Raw genomic sequence first — 20,172 nt, 5'->3', positions numbered from 1 at the left:
TAAAACATTTATGAAATCAGATGTGTAATTTATTATTAAAATGTTATAGGATAAAAATAACGAAAAATTGTATTTTCAATTATATATTTAATATTTTATTTGTTGTAAAAGCTTCTTTGGACATAACTTTTGATTGCTAGCTAAGCAATTCGGAATTCTAAAATCTTTTACGTTATTAATGCGTTCAATTAACTTGTCATACAACAAATAAAATATTATTTCTTAAGAATTATTTCCATAATGTTTAAGTTATTGTTTTATATTTGTATAAATGTAATTATATATATAAGATTAATTAGAAAAAGATACTGATAACATTTTTTTACATTACAGAGAATAATGAACAGCAATGAATAATGTCAATGTTCAGCCTGGCAACCTTCTAAGCTTAAAGATCGGGCCAGATTTCGTGCAACGCCTATTCGAAATATGGAAACTTTGTCTTGAAATTTCGGATCATCACCGTGAGCTTCCACACAGCGTAACAATTCGTAACAGTCATTGGACGAAAATATTACATCTTCTGCTTCTAATAGCGGTATAGCATCTGTGAGTAGAATAGACCAAAAACTGAGGGAAAAAAAGAAAATTACAATCCATGTAATTGTAAATATTCTTAATATGAATACTACAACTTACTATTTTGGTGTCAAATTCGAAACCAGAAGGGATACTAATAAACTTGCTGCTTCTCGAAATTCGCCCATTCCATACATATGATGAAATTCACAATATTTTCCTAAATGTAGTAAAAAAAATTAATTATATTAGTTATTATACTTATACAATATATTTGGTTACAAATAATTTATATATAATTCTATAAATATATAATTTTATATAATATATAATATATATTATATAAAAATAAAAATAGTATAAAAAATTTAAAAAACTTGTTAAAATTATGTAGAAATTATAATTTCTATGAATTATTTTCAGTTTCCTATTTATAGTTCTTTACCTAAAAATGTGAGTCTATCACTGGCCAACATGCAAGAACCCAAATTTTCCAGCAAATCGCGGCATTCTAATTCTCCGTGTTCCGCATAATGTTTTAAAAACTGATCCGCGATATATGTAGTGAAATTGCCATCGTGTGCTTTAAGTGCCCACATGAGAGCATTGCCCAATCTTCCTTGTCTTATGCTCTTCATCCCTTGAATCTTGCATATACTAGCAACTAAAACATTTCTGAATTATTATAGATATTATTTAAAGTCAAGGAAAAGATTAAAACTGAATTTTACCAACGTGCGGCATATTATTGTCCCGCGCGACATCGATAATCTTATTGATTCTCGCTTCTGTGCCTGTCGGTAACGATTGCAACAGAATCTCTAATCTGCCCAAACCTTGCTTCAGACAGTGTATCAAGTAACTCGCGCCACATTGCCACAACGAGTGATGACTCATTAATGTAGTGCCATACTCTAATATAAGAGATTCATGAAGCTGCGCAGTCACACTGTAAAAAATTCCGAATAAATATTTCAGTTCGTCGTCCCAATGATTTATCTCGCATACTTACTTAGTCTTATCTTTGCTTAAAATATTTAATTTTCCACATTTGTACAACAAATCCATTAGATGAGCCGCAAACCAGCCGTTATCACTCATATATTGTATCTCTTTGATAACTTGATACAAATCATTTTCTATTAAAGCAAGAATTACACGATCCAAGTGTCTGTTAGCTTGCCATCTCTCAGCAACACTGTTTGCATAGCGTGAAAGTTCCAATTGTTTGCAACAAGGAGCCGAATAAAATAATTTTGCTGCCAATAATTCATACCATGCTTCTGTATACATGGAATGTTCCCACAATACTGATTCATCTCCTGCTATTAACTGTAGTAACAAAATTTGTTGCAGTAAAATAAAAAAAAAAATATGTTAATATAATATATTTCACCAACCTTCATGAGCATCTCCAGATTACTATCTATAACAAAGTAATTAGTTTCTAGATTGGAGCAGAGATCCATTTGCCAGTGTTTCCACCGTATAATAAATTCATTTACGGAATATCCACCATATACATTGTATACTGGCATTGTTCTGATAATATTGTCTGCAGTAATAAACGCTGAATGATCTGCTTTGCTATGCAAAGCTAAAAGACGGCAAACTAAATTTAATTTTCCATGAAATGCACAACCCATCACAACTTCCCAATAATTCGAATTTTCTAAATCAGCACCAACATTTGTTTTCGACAAGATTTTTTGTGCTATTAGCTCCCTTGATGGAAAATGAAAACTGATCCAATCTAATAATTGTGGTAGAACAACATCACCTAAACACATGATACAATCAATTAAAAAAATGCAATATATTTAAGGCAAATATTATTTTCTAAGCAAGAATTTATAATTATATTTCATATACATATATATTTGTATCTCAATTTACCTGGTGCAGCATCCACATAGAGAATTTCTGTCAAATGCCAGATGCATTCCACCTGATAAAATATAGTGAGAAAATTTTCCAACATTGTTTTTTCTTCTGATAATGGCTCTTTTGGTAATATCTCTTGTAGATTTTCAACACAAGCTCTCAATATAGATCTATATTGTTTACTGTGTTTAATAAGTTCTGGTCTAATGTCACCAGAAGAAAAAGATTTAAGATTTTGTACTGACAGAAAAACACCATTGCTTTCATTAACTAATTTACGTAAAAGAGGTGAAAATAATATAATTTCTGGCCGAAGAAAATGCACTTTGGCTTCACAAGGTGCAAACTGACTTTTAGTATCTGAAACAAAAATGTATAAGAAAACAATAAACGTATATAGTATATAATTCTTGTTTATATAGTTAGAAATATATAAAATTCTTCTAACCTTGTGAAAACTTATCTACATGTTTGTATGCATGAATTCCAAATCTATTACTATTGATCCAGGTTGTTGCGATACCTGCTTTCCTACAAACATCATCTGCTATAACCTGCAAATTACAGAGACACAAATTATTATTACTTAGTAAGATTTAAACTTTTCAAATTTTTTTAGTTTTTTTCTTATCATTAATTGTTCCATAAAAACTCAAAATTTTAATATAAAAATATATAACGACACAAATCTGTAAATATAGATTGATGCAGAGAGGTTACATTAAATGAATTTACAATATTCATTAAATAATATTTTGATTAAAATAATTTAAAGTTTAGTGTTTTAAATTTTATTTTAAATAATTAACTTGAAGTTAATATTTATTAAGGTTTGCATTCAAAAGTTACAATAAATATTGCAATATGTAATTTTCATAAACTTAGTTTTTCTTATATATGTAAATAGTTTTGCACATATATTTCACTAACAACTATTTGAGCGTTGTCACTTTCGTCCATGGTTATTTGATTTATTATTAACAATATTTAACTTTGTTATTATGATAAATTTGTATAAAAATAAAAACGTTGGCGGACACCGGTTATAATCATTAAATATGATCGACATAGATGAGAAAAATAGATATTCATAAAGGAATCGTTCTTTGATACTTGTCCAAAGAATTGATTGGCTACTGAATAGGAACTTTTTAATACTATTGCAAAAGTAATACATAAATTGATAATTTAAAAAAAATACTAAATTTTATCACTGAATATAAAAAATAATTTTTATGTTACTAAAAATATATTATAAAAATTATTGTTTTTTTATATTATTCAGTGATAAGAGTCAGTATTTTTTAGATTAATTTATTTTGATACTTTTGCAATAGTATCAACAAGTCTCTACTTTAAATTATTTTAATCAAAATATTTATTAAATATTGTAAATTTATATACATATATATAAAACACGTACAAATATCGTTCTCATTTTATAATTTATTCAAAGAACATAAAAAAAATTATAAAAATCTATTTTTACATTAACTGATAGAATTAATAATTTGCAAAATTCGTTGTTCATCAATTTGTTTCTATCTAAAATATATGATATATATAAACTATATTTTTTATCGAAATAAAGATATAAAATGTTCAAACATATGGGATAAATTTGATAAGTTACTGATATAATAAATGCATGTATATCTGCAGTTTGTATAAACGTTTATGAATAATATATAACGTATACTATATAAAGTTTGATATTAAAAGTAAAAAAGTACAAAAATATTTTATAGTATTTTTCATATATCGGAACATTATAATAGAAAGAAATCTTCTTTTTGAAATATATCATATAAAAGTAGCAACAGTGTTAATTTGTACTCCAGATCTAATGATGGAACAAACGGAAACCAGTGTGAACCAGCACTATTTCATGATCATTGCAAGCTTCTATTACTGCTGAATCATTTGTAGAGCCAGCAGGACTTGCGATATACTTGACGCCACTCTGTAATAAAAATAAGATCATTAAAGCAATATACATATAAATGTTTATATCTACGAGAACAAATCAGTCAAGCAATTTATGATACAATTTAAATTATTTAAATAATTATATCACAGAAATATCACATAAATATAAATGATACATACGAGTCTAGCTCTATCAATATTGTCTCTGAATGGAAAAAAAGCATCGCTACTCAAAACGACATTATTCAATTTTCTAATCCACTCAGTTTTATCGCTTTCCGTTAGTTTTTCAGGTATCTCTTCGTACATGGCGGCCCATGTAGCTTCATCCATATCTTTTCCTATGGATCCATTAACATAATTGTCAATAGCATTGGAAATTTCCGCTCTCTTTACGCCTTTTTTGAATTTCATTCCTATCACTTTCGGATGCTGACGAAGCCACCTGTGTGTGTAAAAGAAAGTATATTTAAAAATATATAAATTAAAAAATATACTATATTCATATTTTTTCTGCATACATATACAATTATATAAAAGAATATAACGAACCAATTATCGGCCTTGTCTCCAGCAAGCCTAGTGCAATGAATTCTAGATTGTTGTCCTGCACCAGTGCCTATCACTTGTCCCTCTTTCGCATAACAGACAGAATTGCTTTGCGTATATTTGACAGTAATAGTAGCTACGATTAGATCGCGGATAGCATCTTCCGACAAAACCTTCGATTTTGTCGTTACAACATTCTTAAATGTCGACTTGTTAATAATAGCATCGTTACGTTTTTGTTCCATGACCAAACCATACAGAGTTTTACGTTCCAATGCCGATGGTTCATAAGAAGGATCAATTTGAAGTATATTATATCCACCATTCTTCTTCTTCTTTAATATCTCAAGAGCTTCCTCCGAATAGCCTGGAGCAATAATACCATCTGATACTTCTCTCAATATAATTTTTGCTGTTATAACGTCACACGGGTCGGACAATGCAATAAAATCGCCGAAACTGGACATGCGATCGGCGCCTCGCGCACGAGCGTAGGCAGTCGCTAGAGGAGTGAGTTGATGATATAGATCCTCCACTTGGCACAGCTTCGCCTGCACATTATCCAAAGGAACACCAACCGCAGCGCCAGCCGGACTAACATGTTTGAAAGAAGTTGCCGCTGGCAAATTTAGCGCAGACTTCAATTCCTTCACCAACTGATAACCATTCAATGCATCACATAGATTGATGAAACCTGGTGATCCGTTCACTATAGTCAATGGCAATTTTTCTAAAGTAGTAAATATCTGTGCAGGTTTTTGATGCGGATTCATGCCATAACGGAGAGTGAGTTGAGAAAGTCCAGAGCTATATTGCTTGCGGAAGTAATCTGAGATAGCGTTGTCATACTCTGCGGTATGAGTAAATGCTTTTAAAGCTAAAGTTTGCCTAGAAGTTATAAAAATGTTAAATAATAATCTCAATATAATAATCTATAAGATATACAAATTTATATGGTAATTTGCATTGTTGTATAAAAATGTTACAAATTTAATTATTTATATTAATTAATAATAATAATTTATATTATCACGAAAGCTCACCTAGTCTGTAAAGAAGTATCTTTATCTTCAGTTTTATCCATCTCATTAATAACCTTTTCATAATCATTGGGGTCACAAATTACTGTTACCCTTGTATGGTTTTTGGCAGCAGCACGCAACAAAGTTACACCTCCAATATCTATGTTTTCTATTGCATCTTCAACTGTCACATTCTCTTTCGAAATAGTATTTACAAAAGGATATAGATTGCAAACTACTACTTGAATAAGATCATAATTTTGTTTCTGAAGATCTTGAGCATCAGAATCGGTCAGTCTAGCAAGAATACCTATAAATGTACAAATAAGAATGTTAAACTTGTAAATATTGATTTATTATAATTATATATTAAATATTTATGTATATATTAAATATATTTGTCAGATAAATCTTCAAATAACACTTTAATAAAAGAAATTAATTTTTTTACCAGCATGAATAGCAGGATGAAGAGTTTTCACACGCCCACTAAGCATTTCAGGTGCTCCAGTAACCTCAGAAACATCTTTTACAGGTAGATTAGCATTTCTCAATGCCTGTGCAGTACCTCCAGAAGCAATCAATGTTAATCCAAACTCATGCAGTTTTTTTGCCAATGGCAATAAACCAGTCTTATCAGATACACTTAGAAGAGCTGAAAATTTAATAAAATTTATAAAAATTTTTCTATCATATAATTATTTACAAATTATGACATAAAAATGCAAGAAAGAATAATTTAAATTTAAAAAATTGAAAAAATTATAAAATATCTATATATACATTTAAAAAAAAACAGGTAAAAATTTATATTTCTACTATTTGTATAAATAAATTTATGTAATTTTCACATATATAATTATGTAATTACATAACATGTAACAGATGTTAACATTCTGTTACATACAATGTAACAGAAAATTATGAAGATAATTCAGGGTGGCAAAAATATGATTTATTTATATATCTAGATGAAAAATAATTGATCCAAAATCTGTTGATAACATTATATTAACAAAAACACAGAATAAAATAATAAAATGTAGATGAAGCAAACCTTATTAAAAATTAATTCATTGCCTTCACCTTTATTTTATCAGTTTTGTACGAAATATAAACTTACCTAATTTATTAGTCGACATTTTCATGCGTTATTAGAGCTGGACAAAATGTAGAGAAGTTCTCACACAAATCTATCTTTTTGAATTAAAGTAGAATCAGATCCTAACTTTCTCTTACGAATTCAGGCACGTAATTCGCAGAGGCAATGAACAGCAATGAAGTGATTGTGTCACGAAAGGGCATGTAATATATATCAGACAGGATATAATTGTGCAAACAGATCTCCAGCAGCGACCACGTCAACATGTGGAAGATAACGTCTCACATGACGTCTAACACATCTCGCAATAATAATGAGTCGACCGGTCAAATGTCATCTTATATGCAGATAATAAACTCGGATTTAAATAATATACGATCGTTAATCGTCTTTTTAATTTATAATATTTTTGCAAATATAGATAGATGTAGAAAATAACCGACTTTGTTAATTAAAATAATTACGATGAATGATGAATATTTTCATATATAAAATAATTTAGTTTTTTTTATTTTTATGTATTTATTTATTTTTTTTTTTTTTTAGGAACTGTTGAGGAAAATTTTTGAAAGTTTATAAATAATTTTATATATATATATATATATATATATATATATATATATATATTTTCACTATATATATTTTTTTCTTTTTCTCTAATGAGGAAAAGAAAAAGAGAGAAAGTCTTTATAAAATTATTCATAAACTTTCAAAAATGGTACATATAATATAGGGAAAGAATTTTTCACAATATTTAATTTGAAACTTTTAACATACTTGTTATATATATATATATATATATAAATATATATATATATATAACGAGTATGTTAAAAATTTCAAATTATATTCATAACTTATTTTATTCAATAAGGCGCATAAGCGTAAGCATAATAATCTTGATTGGTCTATAAATGCGTGCATAAGAAATTCAACCTATCGAATTTCTCACTTTTGCATATGCTTATGCGCTAAAAGTGTGTGCTCCCCGCTTCATCTTTACGCTTATGCGCCTATGCAAAAGTGTGTTCTTTATGGATTGCGGTATTTTGTTTATCTAGTGACTTTAATTCCCTAGGAAGCTATAGCCTAGTTCTTTTTTTCTAGCCATACAGCGAAGAAAAAGATGGCACTTGCAGAGATAAACAAAGATGCTTTTAGGTTAAGTACGTTTTTGGAAAACATTCCTTTTTTGATTCAATTGTGATATAAAATTGGATAATATCAAAGAATGGCCGATCCAACATTACAGACCTTTTGTTGTCATCATACAAACAGAACGGATCAGGCCATAGCAGTAATGCAAGAATTTAATACGGACGCATACAATATAGTGTGTATGATTTCATCGACAATGGGAATGATAGGCGCGATTTACCAGGTAAATTTAATAATAATCTGTAAAGGACAGCTAAACATCTTATCGATTTCTTTTTGTACCATTTTTACAATATTATATGACTACAATATTATATTGTATAGAACAACAATATTTTTAAAAAATATATATTATCTTGTATTATATACAGAATTAAAAAGCATTCTCTAATTAGAAATAATATATATTTAATATAAAAAATCGAATTGGTGCCGAAACGTCAATAAACATTTCATCGAAGAACAAGTGTTTTTCTTCCTTTTAATTTTTAATCACGGGTTCCATCTGCATTAGCCCTTATATGCCTTTTTATATTATTTTAAGTGATTAATATAATATAAAATTTATATAATAATATGTAATAATTATATAATAATATAATATATAATATAAAATTATATAGTATAGTATAAACATTTTTTGCAGATATTACCCCGAGAAGATTTAAATATTTCTCAACGATGGAGAAGCTTCTCTAGAGGGCGAGATATTATTGTATGGCTCGCTGTTGCTGATCTTTTAGCATCTTTAGGTCTAGTTTATCACAATTTGATTATGCCAATAACTTAGTTTATATTATATAAATTTCTACACCTTGTTGCAATTTGATTTCGTTAATTTTTGTCAGAGAATATGACAGTGTGATAGATACATGATATGTCTTATCTGATTGTTCCATACTTGATCAGGTGTTTTTGTGAGGTCGGCATTGTGGAAGAATTTCAAATCTATCATGCCATTGGAAACCGATATGTCGAGTGTTATCTTTTGTGCTTTATCATCGGTAATGTTGATACTTTTATGTTTGATACAAGTACATGTAGAACTTTGCGAGAAGAATTGTTGCTTATAGGCATGGATACAATATTTCTACATGGCTACTTGGATATGGACATTATGTTATGCAGTGGACATGAAGTTATTGTTAGGCGATAAAAATGGACATTCTATTTATTATCATGTTTTAGCTTGGGTACTTCCAGCCATTCTTACCTCATTTGGACTGATCATCTTATACATTCCAGATGCAAAGTTAGATTTTTACAAGTATCACAATTATCTTCGTATACACATTTAAAGTAATTATAATAAGTACAAGTTATCTTGCAGTTGTCACAATTTGACATCATTATCCAGTGCCGTATTGCGTATTCTTCCAAACTATTGTGCTACATATGTACTATTGGCAATAGTCATGATTGCAAATCCTATTTTGTACGTCGCATCAACTCGAGATCTTGAAACAGCAGTTTTACATAGCATGGCTCAGATGACTGGAAGGGAGCGAAGATTAATACAAACAGTTAGATTAAAATTTGCTCTCATTAATTTAGTCTATTATGTATGCTGGATACCAAATTTAATCAATGGAATATTATTATGGACTTTATGGTTTAAGTTGCCAATTAAAGCGATTATCACTTTATGGTATATAATGGTATGTTTGGATGTAATTCTAATTATATGTGTATATACTGTAAATTTAGAAAAGTGATAAAGAAATTTTTACTTGACAGGCTGTAACAAATCCTCTTCAAGCATTCTTTAATGCAATCGTTTATCAATCATGGACTAGAAGAGAAAAGTTGCGGTTTGAATGTTGTCAAGATTTCAAGTTGAGTGCCAATATACATTTAAATGCGATTGATAAAAGAAGTACTCATTTTTCCGAATCATCTCCACTATTGAATCCACGACGAGAATACAAACAGAACGTACCGCATATCAGCATAAACGGATCTTCGTCTCTGTGATAATTTTTTTACTGCCAATCTTAGAAATAGATATATATATATATAGATATATACACATATATATACTACTCTATTGTTAGAGAAAATAATTTTAATATAAAATGATTAAAAAGTACACATATCGTAAAGTCAAATTTAATGTGTATGAAACTCTTTTAAAATCTCAAAAAATTAAAGTCTCGATAAGGGTAACAAAATTTTTTAGAAAGTCTTGTGATATAAAAGTTATTGTAGAATAAAAATATAGTTTTAATATATTACAAAGAAATTTTATAGAAAATATAATTTTTTTATATCTATTACATTTAATATAATATAAACATTAAAATGTGAACATAAATTTAATATTATTTGCTTATTATTTACAAAGAATCGAGTTTTTCTTAAAATAATGAAACAGAAATATAGGAATAAAGAGAAAATTTATATAATTTACAAATTTTTTAAAAAAGATCGAATTTTTGATACAGCTGCAATGTACAATGAATTGTTCAATTATTTTTCATAAAAAAGTGCTAATACTATTTTTTTATGCATTTGTGTATGGTATTATAAATGAAAATATATAACAAAATAGAAATAGAGTATATGTATATAATAAGGATTTCATTATTAATAACATTTTGTACTTAATATTATATATATGCTAAATACTGTGTTAAAATATATCTTTTTCTATATCATAATATCACGATCAACAGCGGTCATACATTGTATATACATATATATTATTATCATGTTTGACATCAATGTATCATTATATAAATTGGCAATAAAAAGAAAATACAAAATCTTATATTTTAAGAATATTTGTCAATTTTTATATTAGCCATCTCATTAGAAGCGAAAACACTAATGCGATATTAGCAAGTTGTATATACAAATCCAAAATAACTAGAAATCACTAAAATAGTTAATAAAATTTTTTAAATATAATCAAAGATTAGGAAATAAATATTATCAATTATTTCATAATGCATAAATTTTAATGTATCTTGAAATTATTTTCAAAAAAGTTCCTTTGATAGCCATAAATTATGAGATTTTCACACTTTAAGTTAAATCATAATTATCAACAAAAAAAATTTAGAATCATAAATAAATTGTTTATATTCCATATTATTGTTCTCTGCTTAGCGAGTATTTTATAATAAATTAGGAGAATTCTTAATAGTCATGACAATTTGAAATAATGCTGCTTATAAGATCTTTCTAAATTTTTTATATGTAATGAATTTGTGTAATGTATATATATTTCACTTATAAAAAGTTATTTACATTAATAAAAAATTCAAGTAAAATTATCGATTGTAAATTTGTTTTGCTAATTATACTAAATATATTTGCTAATAATATTGAAATATAAAAGTATAAAACAGAAATATAAAAAAAGACATTTTTTTCTACATATTATCTGTACTTCCTTTTTAAAATATATTAAAAAACGTTTAATTAAAATTTTTTTATTTATATTGATCTGTTTGGCACTTTGGCAAAATTTGCAGCATTATTTCACTAACATTTAAAACAAAGAGACAAGATATTTATACATACTATAAAATATTTTATACTTAAAAAAAACTTAAGCCTCAAATTCGTCATGTCAAATTTACCATCAAGAGGGAAGATTCGAAGCTCCAAGTGTCAAAGACGTAATTTCACGAATGATCATCTCAGCAATTCTCCATGCTAAATCTTCTTTAGCCTGCCAAATAATTAATTAAATTATAGTACATAATATATGAATAAATAATTATTGCTATCAGCATGCAAATTATTTTAATAATAAATAATTAATATTTAAATAATAAAAAATGCAAATATAAAAGATTTACCTTATCTTGTTCTATATTTACAAATCGTTTTACAACTCGAGTTAGACGAGATTCTGAAATTTGCATACGTAATTTTATACAATTTTATATATGTATGTGTTGATTGAATATTTAAAAAATTTTTATTTCTACTTACCATATTTTCTATGAGGATCTGGCTCTATTTCGGTAACAAACCTGCCTAAATTGTCAACGTAACCAATGCTTAAACTGGAAAGTATATTAATTATTTTATGAGTTATAAATTAGAGTTGATATAAAAATGCATCCATGTCAAAATACCGATATTTATTACGTCGCCATAAGGAATCTGGATCATAAAGTTGCCTGGTATCGATATTCAGGTGACTGTTAATGTTCTTTTTATTATTACATAATTTACTGCCATGGTTTCCTGCTTGAGAAGTACTTGGCATACTAGTACACACAGAGCTCACTTCACTACTACAATCTGAACCTGTAGACATTTTGAAAATATATTAAATCTTATTTATATTATATTATATTATATTTCTTATTTATATATTATTTATATATTTATATCTTAATAAAATTTTATTTATATATTATATCAAAATATTATTTATTAAAAAATACAGGATTTTTCATAATATTTTACAAGAATTGTTATTATATTATTGAACTTATCAGTTGATACCTGTTCTCCTTATCTTGGAATGTAAACTCGGACACGGGCTGCTCTGAATCGTGCTGATTAGCTCCGATAAGTATTTATAATACAGTTGTGAAGATAAGAACACCGGCAGATAATGCTAAAAAGAGAAAATGTAACGCCATACTGGCTTTTCATTGGATTACTTTTAATAAGAAGAACTTATGTAACAAATATGAATGTGTAGTAAGTAAATTTGTGTGATAAGTGTGTGATGTACCTTATTGAGGAAGTTATATACAATTTTACTGGGTTTATCAAAACAATCGGGCTGTGTACCTCCCTCGCCCTCGCAACAAATGTTCTGTTCTACGTGGAAGCGAATTTTATCGCTAAACCCGAGAGGCATGGTCGCTTGTAAACTAAAATACCTGCAAAAAATAAGTAATATACATAACGATTTTTTTGTTTTCTCTTTTAAATGTTTTTTATATAGCTTTACAATTAATGTATTTTCTATATATAGGTTTAGGGTATTACTTCTCATAAATAATAACGGCATCGGCCTGTGCTTCTTCGGGATCGATTGCACCTTGCTTCTCCAAGAGATTTTGTTTGTAACTTATAGTTGACATCCAAAAATCTAACAATTCTCGCTTATTCTCAAGTTCCATGAACTATATAAAATGAAAAACATGAAAATATTTTTAACTGAAATTTTTGCTATAAAAGTAATAATTGGTAAAAAGATACAAACCTCCATGAAGTAAAAGAATGCTGTCTCATTATACAATATATCTGCTAACTGTACATTACCGCTGGTGAGCACATCAATTTGATGTTTACAGTGAAATTGGCTTCGTAGAAAATCGTTAATATATCTGTTAAATAAAATGTTTAGATGCATAAATTAATTATTTACATAGCATGATAATGTTATATATTAATGAATGTATGTGTCTCTCACTCACTCTTTCTCTAATATATCATATACTATGCTTTGAACAGCAGATAGGCACTGTAATATAGGCTCATTGTTTTCCTGTGTAACAGCTTTCTCCATTTCCAGTTTTAATTCTTCAGATATTTGACTTATACCCAGAGTTTCATTGAGAATGTATTTCTTGTAAATTCTCAAAGCATCTTGTCTAGTTGTTGTCATGTCGTGTCTCTTACAATCATGATTTGATTGTTGCGCTTTACTTATCGTTTGACTAGTCTTTGGCATACCATTTAACAAGGATGTCATGTTGTCACTATTCTCATCACATGGTATTTCATTGCTCGTTTGAGTATCTACATTATTAGAGAATACATTGCAACTAAAGTTTTCGTTATCATCTAAGGAATTAGGCAAAGTTTCTAACAGTTCCTTTTGATTTGAGTGTCTAACTTTCTCCGTATCTTCACTGGACGTGCCAGATGCACTGCACAAGCATTCCACTTCTAGCCAGAACTTTATGAGAGCTATCCTTTTTCTGGTTTCCATAAACTGAATGAAATAACCAAGGGCACTCTTGTCCATAAGTACTTCTGGTAGAGCTTTAGACAACCGAGAGCTAAAGGTGTATGCTTCTTTACTGTCATTACTGAGAATTTCTTCCTCCTCTTTTTCCTCAAGACTGCATAATACACCCAAGGGTGTTTGAATGGATGATGTGTTACTATCAAATGCATCTGTCAGAAAGTTTCCTGAGCTCGTTGACTTTGCAGGTGAAGTTTCTAACAATCCCAGCTTATCCTTTTGTCCTGTAAACATTGTGTGCACAACTTTATTACAATAGAAAATAAATTCGTATATTAATTTTCAAGTTATATATATATATATATATACATAAGATAATTTAACTAATTTCTGACTTCAAATATACAAATGACAGTAGTTTTATGACATATTACAAAATTAAGTTTAAATTTGATGTTAAAATATCATTTTTCCAAGTCCTATTTTAATTTCGATAGAAATAAAATACTAGAGGGAAGATGAGAGTGAAAGGAAAAAAAGGAAGACATAAACCCGCGTGCTGTGTAAATGTCAAAGGGTCAGAGCGAGGAACAATGAGGTTATACAAGAACAGAAAAGAAGTAAGTCTCTTTCTTATCGTTCGCTCGATGTAAAGCAATAAACGCGTGTAATTACCAATCTTCTTAAAAAATTGGAGCATCGTTCGTGTCAGCGCGTAACATGATCAGAGTCGCCGATGATGTACATACGTGGGGCAGAGAGGGGGTTGCGGGGGTCGGAGGGGGAGTCACGAAAACAATAAATATAGCTACGGGTGCAACTACGAACGTATTTCACGGAAGATGAATGGAACGCATCGGTTTCGCCGAACTGTCAAACTGTGTCGCGCGCTCGGGCTCGCAAGCCAGTTGACAGATCGAATCTCGCGTGGCTCCTGATGCCGATGATGATGACGATCCGCACCCCGGTTACCCGCGAACGCGGCGATGCGCGACATTTCGCGTTGGCGTCATTACGGAACGTCAAGTGACAGATTACTGGTGTTTGCATCGCCGATTACGACAGATCGTGGGTGCAGGGTGCAGGTGCAGCAAGCGGGCTGACAAAATCTACTCGGTAAGATTTTACAGAACGCAGATTCGGAAGAAGAACGAATTCATACTAGAGAGATGCATCTTTTACATTCAAAGCGACATGTAAATATCGACATGCCTTCGCCGAGGGAAAGATGAGAAACCGAGAGGGTGTAGAAAGTGCATATGTCACGAATGCGCGCGTTTTCCACATACGCTATACGCTCTCTCTTTCTCTCTCCCTCTTTAATTTGACATTTAATGCAATATGGCGCTGCGGTATTATTGTGAGGTAATTTTATGACATTTTACTGTATATACACATATATATATATATACTCAGTTTTACTTATAAATAATTGAAAGTTTAATTATGTTTGTTCAAATAAGATGATCTTTTATATTTTTATAATAATATTTATATATATATTATTTATATGTAATAAATATAAATTATGTATATATGTATCAGAGAATTGAATGTATATATCAGTTCTTTCTCTAGAAAAGGGAATTAAAATATATAATAATAATTAAATTAATTTTTTTAGATTTCTCTGTGGTGTTGTATGATCTCCAGGTAGCATCATGTCCAAAATGCACCCATAAGACATCTTTAAGATGTTTTCAAGATGTCTTTGGGATATCATATCATAAGATTTCTTAAGGATGTCTTAAAGATTTCTTAATGATGCGTGCATTTTAGACATGGTGCTATCTGGGTCTTTCACTGAATCTCGTTATATATCTATAACAATTAGGAGATCATGTTTTATTCAAGGTAAACATATATATATTACTAAATTCATTTTCATCTTTATATCATGATAATTATAAGTACACATACAATATAAACAATATAAATTATAAAATCATGAAAAGATATGTGAAAGTCTCGCGATTCTTTCTCTTATTTTTTTTATATATTTTTCCCGCATATATATATATATATATATATATATATATATATCTATATATATAAAAAAATTCTTTTACATTATTTATATTTTACAGAGGTGCAGATCTCCTGCTAGGATAAATTTCTGGAACGTATGCCAAGATATCGTATGGACGATATCGAAAAATCATTCGGTTGGAGAGTCAGATCGCGCATGTACAAGCACTTAAGCACGACCACCGAAGTGAACGTGAGGATAAAAATACACGCGAGGCAGAGATCCGATTGCGAATGTTGTACACTTCGAAGACCGGCTGTCAAGATAGAATGCGTAGCATGAGAGGGCAACGGCCGGGCATCGTACTTGAAAGATCGCGGGGCGAAGCGAAGGCTAAAAGGTGACGGAGACGAGGACGAAGATAGGGAGACGCTTGCGAGCTGTCCACGTTTTGTACCGGTTTGTCCACGCGCGTCAACATGCCCCGGCGATCGTCATGAATAAACCGGCTGTGGGATGATGTGGCTCCCCGCCGAGAATCGGACAAAACGAGGCCCCGTAGCTTCCAGGCAGCGTCGTCAAGCATTTTTCAGTCGTATCTATCGTAAGACCACGCCAAGACGACGATCATCATGTCGCTGCTCGTCCTCCTTGTTATCGCTACCTGCGGCTTTATCGCCGCGACTCCCGCACCGAGAAAAGCTATTTACAACCAGAGGCAGACTGGTGATTTGAACGTGGAGATAGCGGTCAAGGACCTGCGTGTCGTCGCGCTGCTCGATTCCGAACTCCTGGACGATTACACGGTAAATTAATCCTCCATAGGAAGTCAGGCGATTTTTTCTCCTCTTCGATGGATATATCTATTTCTATTGTCAGAATATCAGTCTTTTATCTTCTTTTTTTCCACTTTCTCTCTTAATTTACTTTATAGTTTTGTGCTGAAATTTAGAAAGAAATTTTAGAAATTATATAAAAATATAAAATAAATATATATAATCTATAAATATTAAAATATATAAATGTATAATTTTTACAATTTGTTTTAGAAATAATTTATATAAAAATATAAACTAAATTTTAAATTATGATCTATTTAAAAAAATATATTTTTGCTATTGATAGCTTCTCTCTTTTCAGTCTGTAATTATGTCGTATGTAATATTTTATTGTAAAATTTATACTTAAAATAGATTCTGATAATTTCGCATTCTTTACTGAATAATACAAATGAAATTGCTTTAAAGATCATTAATAAATATTGTTGTAATATTCATTATTTATCAATGTCGCATTATATCTTTGCAGGATTACGATTATTTCTACGATTATAACGATTTTACCGTCAAACCGGGCGGCAACAGGCCCACCCCAAGTTCTACCACAAAGAAAAACGATATTACCGAGATTTCCGAGCCTCTTTTGTCGCCAAATTCGACTGTCTCAACGTCTCTTGATAATATAAATTCGACCGAATATAATACAACGTTACCGAATACCGAAGAAATACCGAATGCTGATTCGTCGAACGGAATCACGAACTCGACATTGAATGCAGATAACGATAAGAGCCAATCGAGCGAAGAGAATAAAGAATTCGAAGCAACAGTCGCTTCTTCATCGATAAGCAGACCTGCTCTACGATCACAAAAGCGTTGTAAATCTGGATATATTCCGAATGGTAATGGACGTTGTCGACGAGCAAGTCGGCCGTGGTTTTCCTTGTTGCCGTGAGTACAATCAAGGAACAACAAATCTTCCGATCGACCGAATTTAGATTGCATAATCACTAGAAGCTAAGCTAGATCGAAACTGTAATAAATAAATCTTTTAGAAATGTATCAAGTTTCAATCATATTTGCTTTTGCGCGATGAAATAAATTCTTTTGTTTAATTATATAATTATATAATATAAATGTAATTATAATTTTTTACCAATTTATTATTACAATTATAAATATTATAATATAAATATATTATATATTATATAATTATATATTATAATAGTTAAAAGTTGTATTTTCTATGTAAACTTCTTTTTACTTCACTTGTATTTTGAATTTTAATACTGGCAATGAATTCGTACAAAATATGTTGTTAAAAGATAATTTTCGAGAGAAATTTCAATCTCGTAGAAGCTTGCAATTTTTCTTCCGATTATTTTGACTCTCGACTTCTAGAGCCAATTGTTTATTACAGGATTCTTTTATCTAAACTTTAGAATATCTGTTTATATTACATTAAATGCGCTTTGCTCTCTTTCTCATCATGCTGGATCCCACGGCAATTTACACGTGAGGTCTTAATCCAATAGCGAGATGGGTCCCCCTATCATACAGATTCCGTGTACCGGTTCGCGCGACGAATCACAAGCACGGCGAGGAGCCGCTATTCGCGCGATCGTCGCAGTTGCGAAAAGGATCCCGTTCGTTTCGCTCGTGTTGCCGAAGAGCGATACGGCGAAGGTCAGCGAAGAACAGCGTCACTTACCTTTCGTCACTCGCGTACTTGTCTATATACCGTACGTGCATATATCAGTCCATATATACATATACATATCACGAGGATGGCGATGTCATTCCGGATGTTACTCTTCTTCGGTACGACGTTCTTCGCGCTTCTCAAGGTCAACGCTGCTCCGGCGAGATACAATCAGCGACAGCAGGGTGAATTCAACCTGCAGGCCAAGCTGGAGAACATTCTCTTCGTCGTGGCCATCCCCAGTAACAATGGAGCTCTCGCCGATCTGGCGTTACAGGCTCTCGAGTTGAAGCATTTGGTTTCCTCGCCGAAGGAAGAAGAAGAATCCATCAAATCCGAAGATTTGAACGAAGAGACTCATGGCGTGGAGCCTTATTCTGTGGAAATTATACAGATAAATGAAAATCATTCGAATAAAGGAAGTTTGGTGCACGACACAGGAAAAAGTAAAGAAATGGCAAACATTTCGAATACTCAGACGACCTTTTCAATCAATCATAAGCACGAGTTACAGGAGGGTTTCGACAGGACTGCGAAAAATGTGAAAGCTTTCGAATTTCCCAAGAGTCGCGAAGAACCGGCTATTATGGCATACTTTGTAGACGCGAGAAAAATACTTGAATCCAAGATCGAGGACGATGGACGGGCCCGAAATGTCGTTGAGAACGTTTGGAATCTCGATGCCGAATCGGGAACGTCATTGAAGAAGCAGTTGTTGCTTCGGCGAAAAGAGGATGTCACGCTACCTTCATCGAATACTGATAAAAATGATGTGGCTTCATTATCCGAGGATAAACAACAGAATGAACTGAGATTGCTGGGCGACGGTATCGAGAACTGCGGTCCAGGAAGACATCGCGACGCATCCGGCATCTGTCAGTTTGACGAGTCGGCCAGTGCTCTTCTTTAGCTTCAAAAGTTCCGATAATTATAGTTTTTAAATATTGAGATACGCTACTTATTATCGTGATTATCTCTCTTGGTGCAATACTTTATTTCCCTCTTTATTTAGCAATTATTATATCAGACCTATATTATATATTATATATCGATCTCAAGAAGTTCGTTAATTTTCTTTTGTTTATTAGTGTAAGAATTATGTAGAAGGAAAGAGTAACGAATTTTTTGCTTAATTTAATGCTTAGAACGCGCTAAAATGCGAAATAATTGTCGTTTTATATAAACCAGTGTATGCGTGAAAGTTACACTGCATGTATTCTATCAGGCTTCGAATAAAATATTTAAACAACAATAACAACATGCATTTAAATCTCTATCAAATCAGTAATTTATGCAAAACAAAAAGTTGCTAATTTCTATTTTTCCCTTCTTTATATTTTTTTTCTAATTATAATGTAGCTATAGTATTAATATTAAATGAATCCTTACCCTGAAACTCCTTGAAACACGATCTCACTAATCAGGGGCAGAGATAGCCGTACAAGATGTATGATCTGGTAAGGTCGTTTCCAAAAGCGGTGGCGATTCTGCGACGATGTTTATTCCCAGCACAAGACGGAAGAGAAAGAGAGAGCAAGGGCAAGGTTACGGTAATAGGTGCCAAGAGCCGTGGGATGGGGAAACGAACTCGTGGCGAACGGCCACGATAGGACATTGCCCTTTACAAAGATCGGTTGCTATATAGATGCGCACACTCCTGTATACTTATACA

At 30.8% G+C, this 20,172-nt stretch overlaps 6 protein-coding genes and 1 long non-coding RNA gene across 11 annotated transcripts; 4 read left to right on the top strand and 3 right to left on the bottom strand.

The window, feature by feature from the left end:
* Positions 1–7: 7 nt before the first annotated feature.
* Positions 8–3,541, bottom strand: Nup75 (nuclear pore complex protein Nup75). The gene is made up of 9 exons (XM_029318363.2): positions 3,334–3,541; positions 2,852–2,957; positions 2,416–2,763; positions 1,920–2,299; positions 1,532–1,851; positions 1,251–1,468; positions 965–1,183; positions 640–739; positions 8–570 (listed from the first exon to the last, which is right to left on the bottom strand). Exons 1-9 carry the CDS (start codon positions 3,361–3,363, stop codon positions 360–362), a joined length of 1,932 nt encoding a protein of 643 aa, XP_029174196.1. The 5' UTR covers positions 3,364–3,541; the 3' UTR covers positions 8–359.
* Positions 3,542–3,829: 288 nt separating this feature from the next.
* On the bottom strand, positions 3,830–7,305 carry LOC114942885 (bifunctional purine biosynthesis protein ATIC). Its single transcript, XM_029318361.2, has 6 exons — positions 7,027–7,305; positions 6,355–6,558; positions 5,925–6,213; positions 4,885–5,769; positions 4,513–4,777; positions 3,830–4,366 (listed from the first exon to the last, which is right to left on the bottom strand). The coding sequence occupies exons 1-6, from the start codon at positions 7,049–7,051 to the stop codon at positions 4,247–4,249; spliced, it is 1,788 nt and encodes a 595-aa protein (XP_029174194.2). The 5' UTR covers positions 7,052–7,305; the 3' UTR covers positions 3,830–4,246.
* An 807-nt stretch (positions 7,306–8,112) lies between these two features.
* On the top strand, positions 8,113–10,271 carry LOC114942899 (G protein-coupled receptor 143). 2 transcript variants are annotated; one of them, XM_029318378.2, is made up of 7 exons: positions 8,113–8,171; positions 8,258–8,386; positions 8,810–8,915; positions 9,073–9,167; positions 9,237–9,415; positions 9,494–9,821; positions 9,901–10,271. In XM_029318378.2, exons 2-7 carry the CDS (start codon positions 8,306–8,308, stop codon positions 10,135–10,137), a joined length of 1,026 nt encoding a protein of 341 aa, XP_029174211.1. In that variant the 5' UTR covers positions 8,113–8,171; positions 8,258–8,305; the 3' UTR covers positions 10,138–10,271. The 2 variants fall into 2 exon arrangements, with proteins under 2 accessions (XP_029174211.1, XP_029174210.1); XM_029318377.2 differs by having other exon boundaries at positions 8,113–8,386.
* A 1,156-nt stretch (positions 10,272–11,427) lies between these two features.
* On the bottom strand, positions 11,428–15,168 carry pkaap (A-kinase anchoring protein pkaap). Of its 3 annotated transcripts, none has more exons than XM_029318421.2 (10): positions 14,879–15,148; positions 13,557–14,334; positions 13,343–13,466; positions 13,126–13,262; positions 12,866–13,016; positions 12,631–12,745; positions 12,255–12,429; positions 12,109–12,182; positions 11,973–12,025; positions 11,428–11,842 (listed from the first exon to the last, which is right to left on the bottom strand). In XM_029318421.2, the coding sequence occupies exons 1-10, from the start codon at positions 15,045–15,047 to the stop codon at positions 11,753–11,755; spliced, it is 1,866 nt and encodes a 621-aa protein (XP_029174254.1). In that variant the 5' UTR covers positions 15,048–15,148; the 3' UTR covers positions 11,428–11,752. The 3 variants fall into 3 exon arrangements, with proteins under 3 accessions (XP_029174254.1, XP_029174255.1, XP_085338173.1); XM_029318422.2 differs by having other exon boundaries at positions 11,429–11,842; positions 14,726–14,940; XM_085482047.1 differs by lacking the exons at positions 11,428–11,842; positions 11,973–12,025; positions 12,109–12,182; positions 12,255–12,429 and having other exon boundaries at positions 12,631–12,771; positions 14,879–15,168.
* On the top strand, positions 12,723–14,811 carry LOC146723428 (uncharacterized). Of its 2 annotated transcripts, none has more exons than XR_014924568.1 (2): positions 12,723–12,831; positions 14,548–14,811. It is a non-coding gene; the product is annotated as an uncharacterized LOC146723428 (long non-coding RNA). The 2 variants fall into 2 exon arrangements; XR_014924569.1 differs by having other exon boundaries at positions 12,723–13,029.
* Positions 14,827–17,921, top strand: LOC114942935 (uncharacterized). The gene is made up of 5 exons (XM_029318428.2): positions 14,827–15,415; positions 15,675–15,703; positions 15,830–15,904; positions 16,138–16,825; positions 17,328–17,921. Exons 4-5 carry the CDS (start codon positions 16,652–16,654, stop codon positions 17,751–17,753), a joined length of 600 nt encoding a protein of 199 aa, XP_029174261.1. The 5' UTR covers positions 14,827–15,415; positions 15,675–15,703; positions 15,830–15,904; positions 16,138–16,651; the 3' UTR covers positions 17,754–17,921.
* A 49-nt stretch (positions 17,922–17,970) lies between these two features.
* Positions 17,971–19,765, top strand: LOC114942932 (uncharacterized). The gene has a single exon (XM_029318424.2). The coding sequence runs from the start codon at positions 18,586–18,588 to the stop codon at positions 19,408–19,410; it is 825 nt and encodes a 274-aa protein (XP_029174257.1). The 5' UTR covers positions 17,971–18,585; the 3' UTR covers positions 19,411–19,765.
* Positions 19,766–20,172: the final 407 nt, after the last annotated feature.

The sequence above is a fragment of the Nylanderia fulva genome, unplaced genomic scaffold, assembly GCF_048542155.1.
Source record: "Nylanderia fulva isolate GAGA-0341 unplaced genomic scaffold, ASM4854215v1 Scaffold2, whole genome shotgun sequence".
NCBI lineage: Eukaryota > Metazoa > Arthropoda > Insecta > Hymenoptera > Formicidae > Nylanderia > Nylanderia fulva.
This window is presented reverse-complemented; position numbering and strand designations above follow the sequence as displayed.

Excerpts from the sequence above, each read along its gene's own strand:
- LOC114942932 (XM_029318424.2), top strand. The coding sequence starts at position 18,586 with ATGGCGATGTCATTCCGGATGTTACTCTTCTTCGGTACGACGTTCTTC.
- Nup75 (XM_029318363.2), bottom strand. The coding sequence starts at position 3,363 with ATGGACGAAAGTGACAACGCTCAAATAGTT. Across the intron at positions 1,469-1,531 it reads TTAAGCAAAGATAAGACTAA|TGTGACTGCGCAGCTTCATG; the intron begins GTAAGTATGCGA and ends AATTTTTTACAG. Across the intron at positions 1,184-1,250 it reads CAATAATATGCCGCACGTTG|TTGCTAGTATATGCAAGATT; the intron begins GTAAAATTCAGT and ends GAAATGTTTTAG.
- pkaap (XM_029318421.2), bottom strand. The coding sequence starts at position 15,047 with ATGTCGCGCATCGCCGCGTTCGCGGGTAACCGGGGTGCGGATCGTCAT. Across the intron at positions 12,183-12,254 it reads TGGCGACGTAATAAATATCG|TTTAAGCATTGGTTACGTTG; the intron begins GTATTTTGACAT and ends TATACTTTCCAG. Across the intron at positions 11,843-11,972 it reads TAAATATAGAACAAGATAAG|GCTAAAGAAGATTTAGCATG; the intron begins GTAAATCTTTTA and ends ATTATTTGGCAG.
- LOC114942899 (XM_029318377.2), top strand. The coding sequence starts at position 8,237 with ATGGCCGATCCAACATTACAGACCTTTTGTTGTCATCATACAAACAGA. Across the intron at positions 8,916-9,072 it reads TGATCTTTTAGCATCTTTAG|GTGTTTTTGTGAGGTCGGCA; the intron begins GTCTAGTTTATC and ends ATACTTGATCAG. Across the intron at positions 9,822-9,900 it reads TCACTTTATGGTATATAATG|GCTGTAACAAATCCTCTTCA; the intron begins GTATGTTTGGAT and ends TTTACTTGACAG.
- LOC114942885 (XM_029318361.2), bottom strand. The coding sequence starts at position 7,051 with ATGAAAATGTCGACTAATAAATTAG. Across the intron at positions 4,778-4,884 it reads GGAGACAAGGCCGATAATTG|GTGGCTTCGTCAGCATCCGA; the intron begins GTTCGTTATATT and ends TTACACACACAG. Across the intron at positions 4,367-4,512 it reads ATATTGATAGAGCTAGACTC|AGTGGCGTCAAGTATATCGC; the intron begins GTATGTATCATT and ends TTTTTATTACAG.
- LOC114942935 (XM_029318428.2), top strand. The coding sequence starts at position 16,652 with ATGTCGCTGCTCGTCCTCCTTGTTATCGCTACCTGCGGCTTTATCGCC. Across the intron at positions 16,826-17,327 it reads AACTCCTGGACGATTACACG|GATTACGATTATTTCTACGA; the intron begins GTAAATTAATCC and ends ATATCTTTGCAG.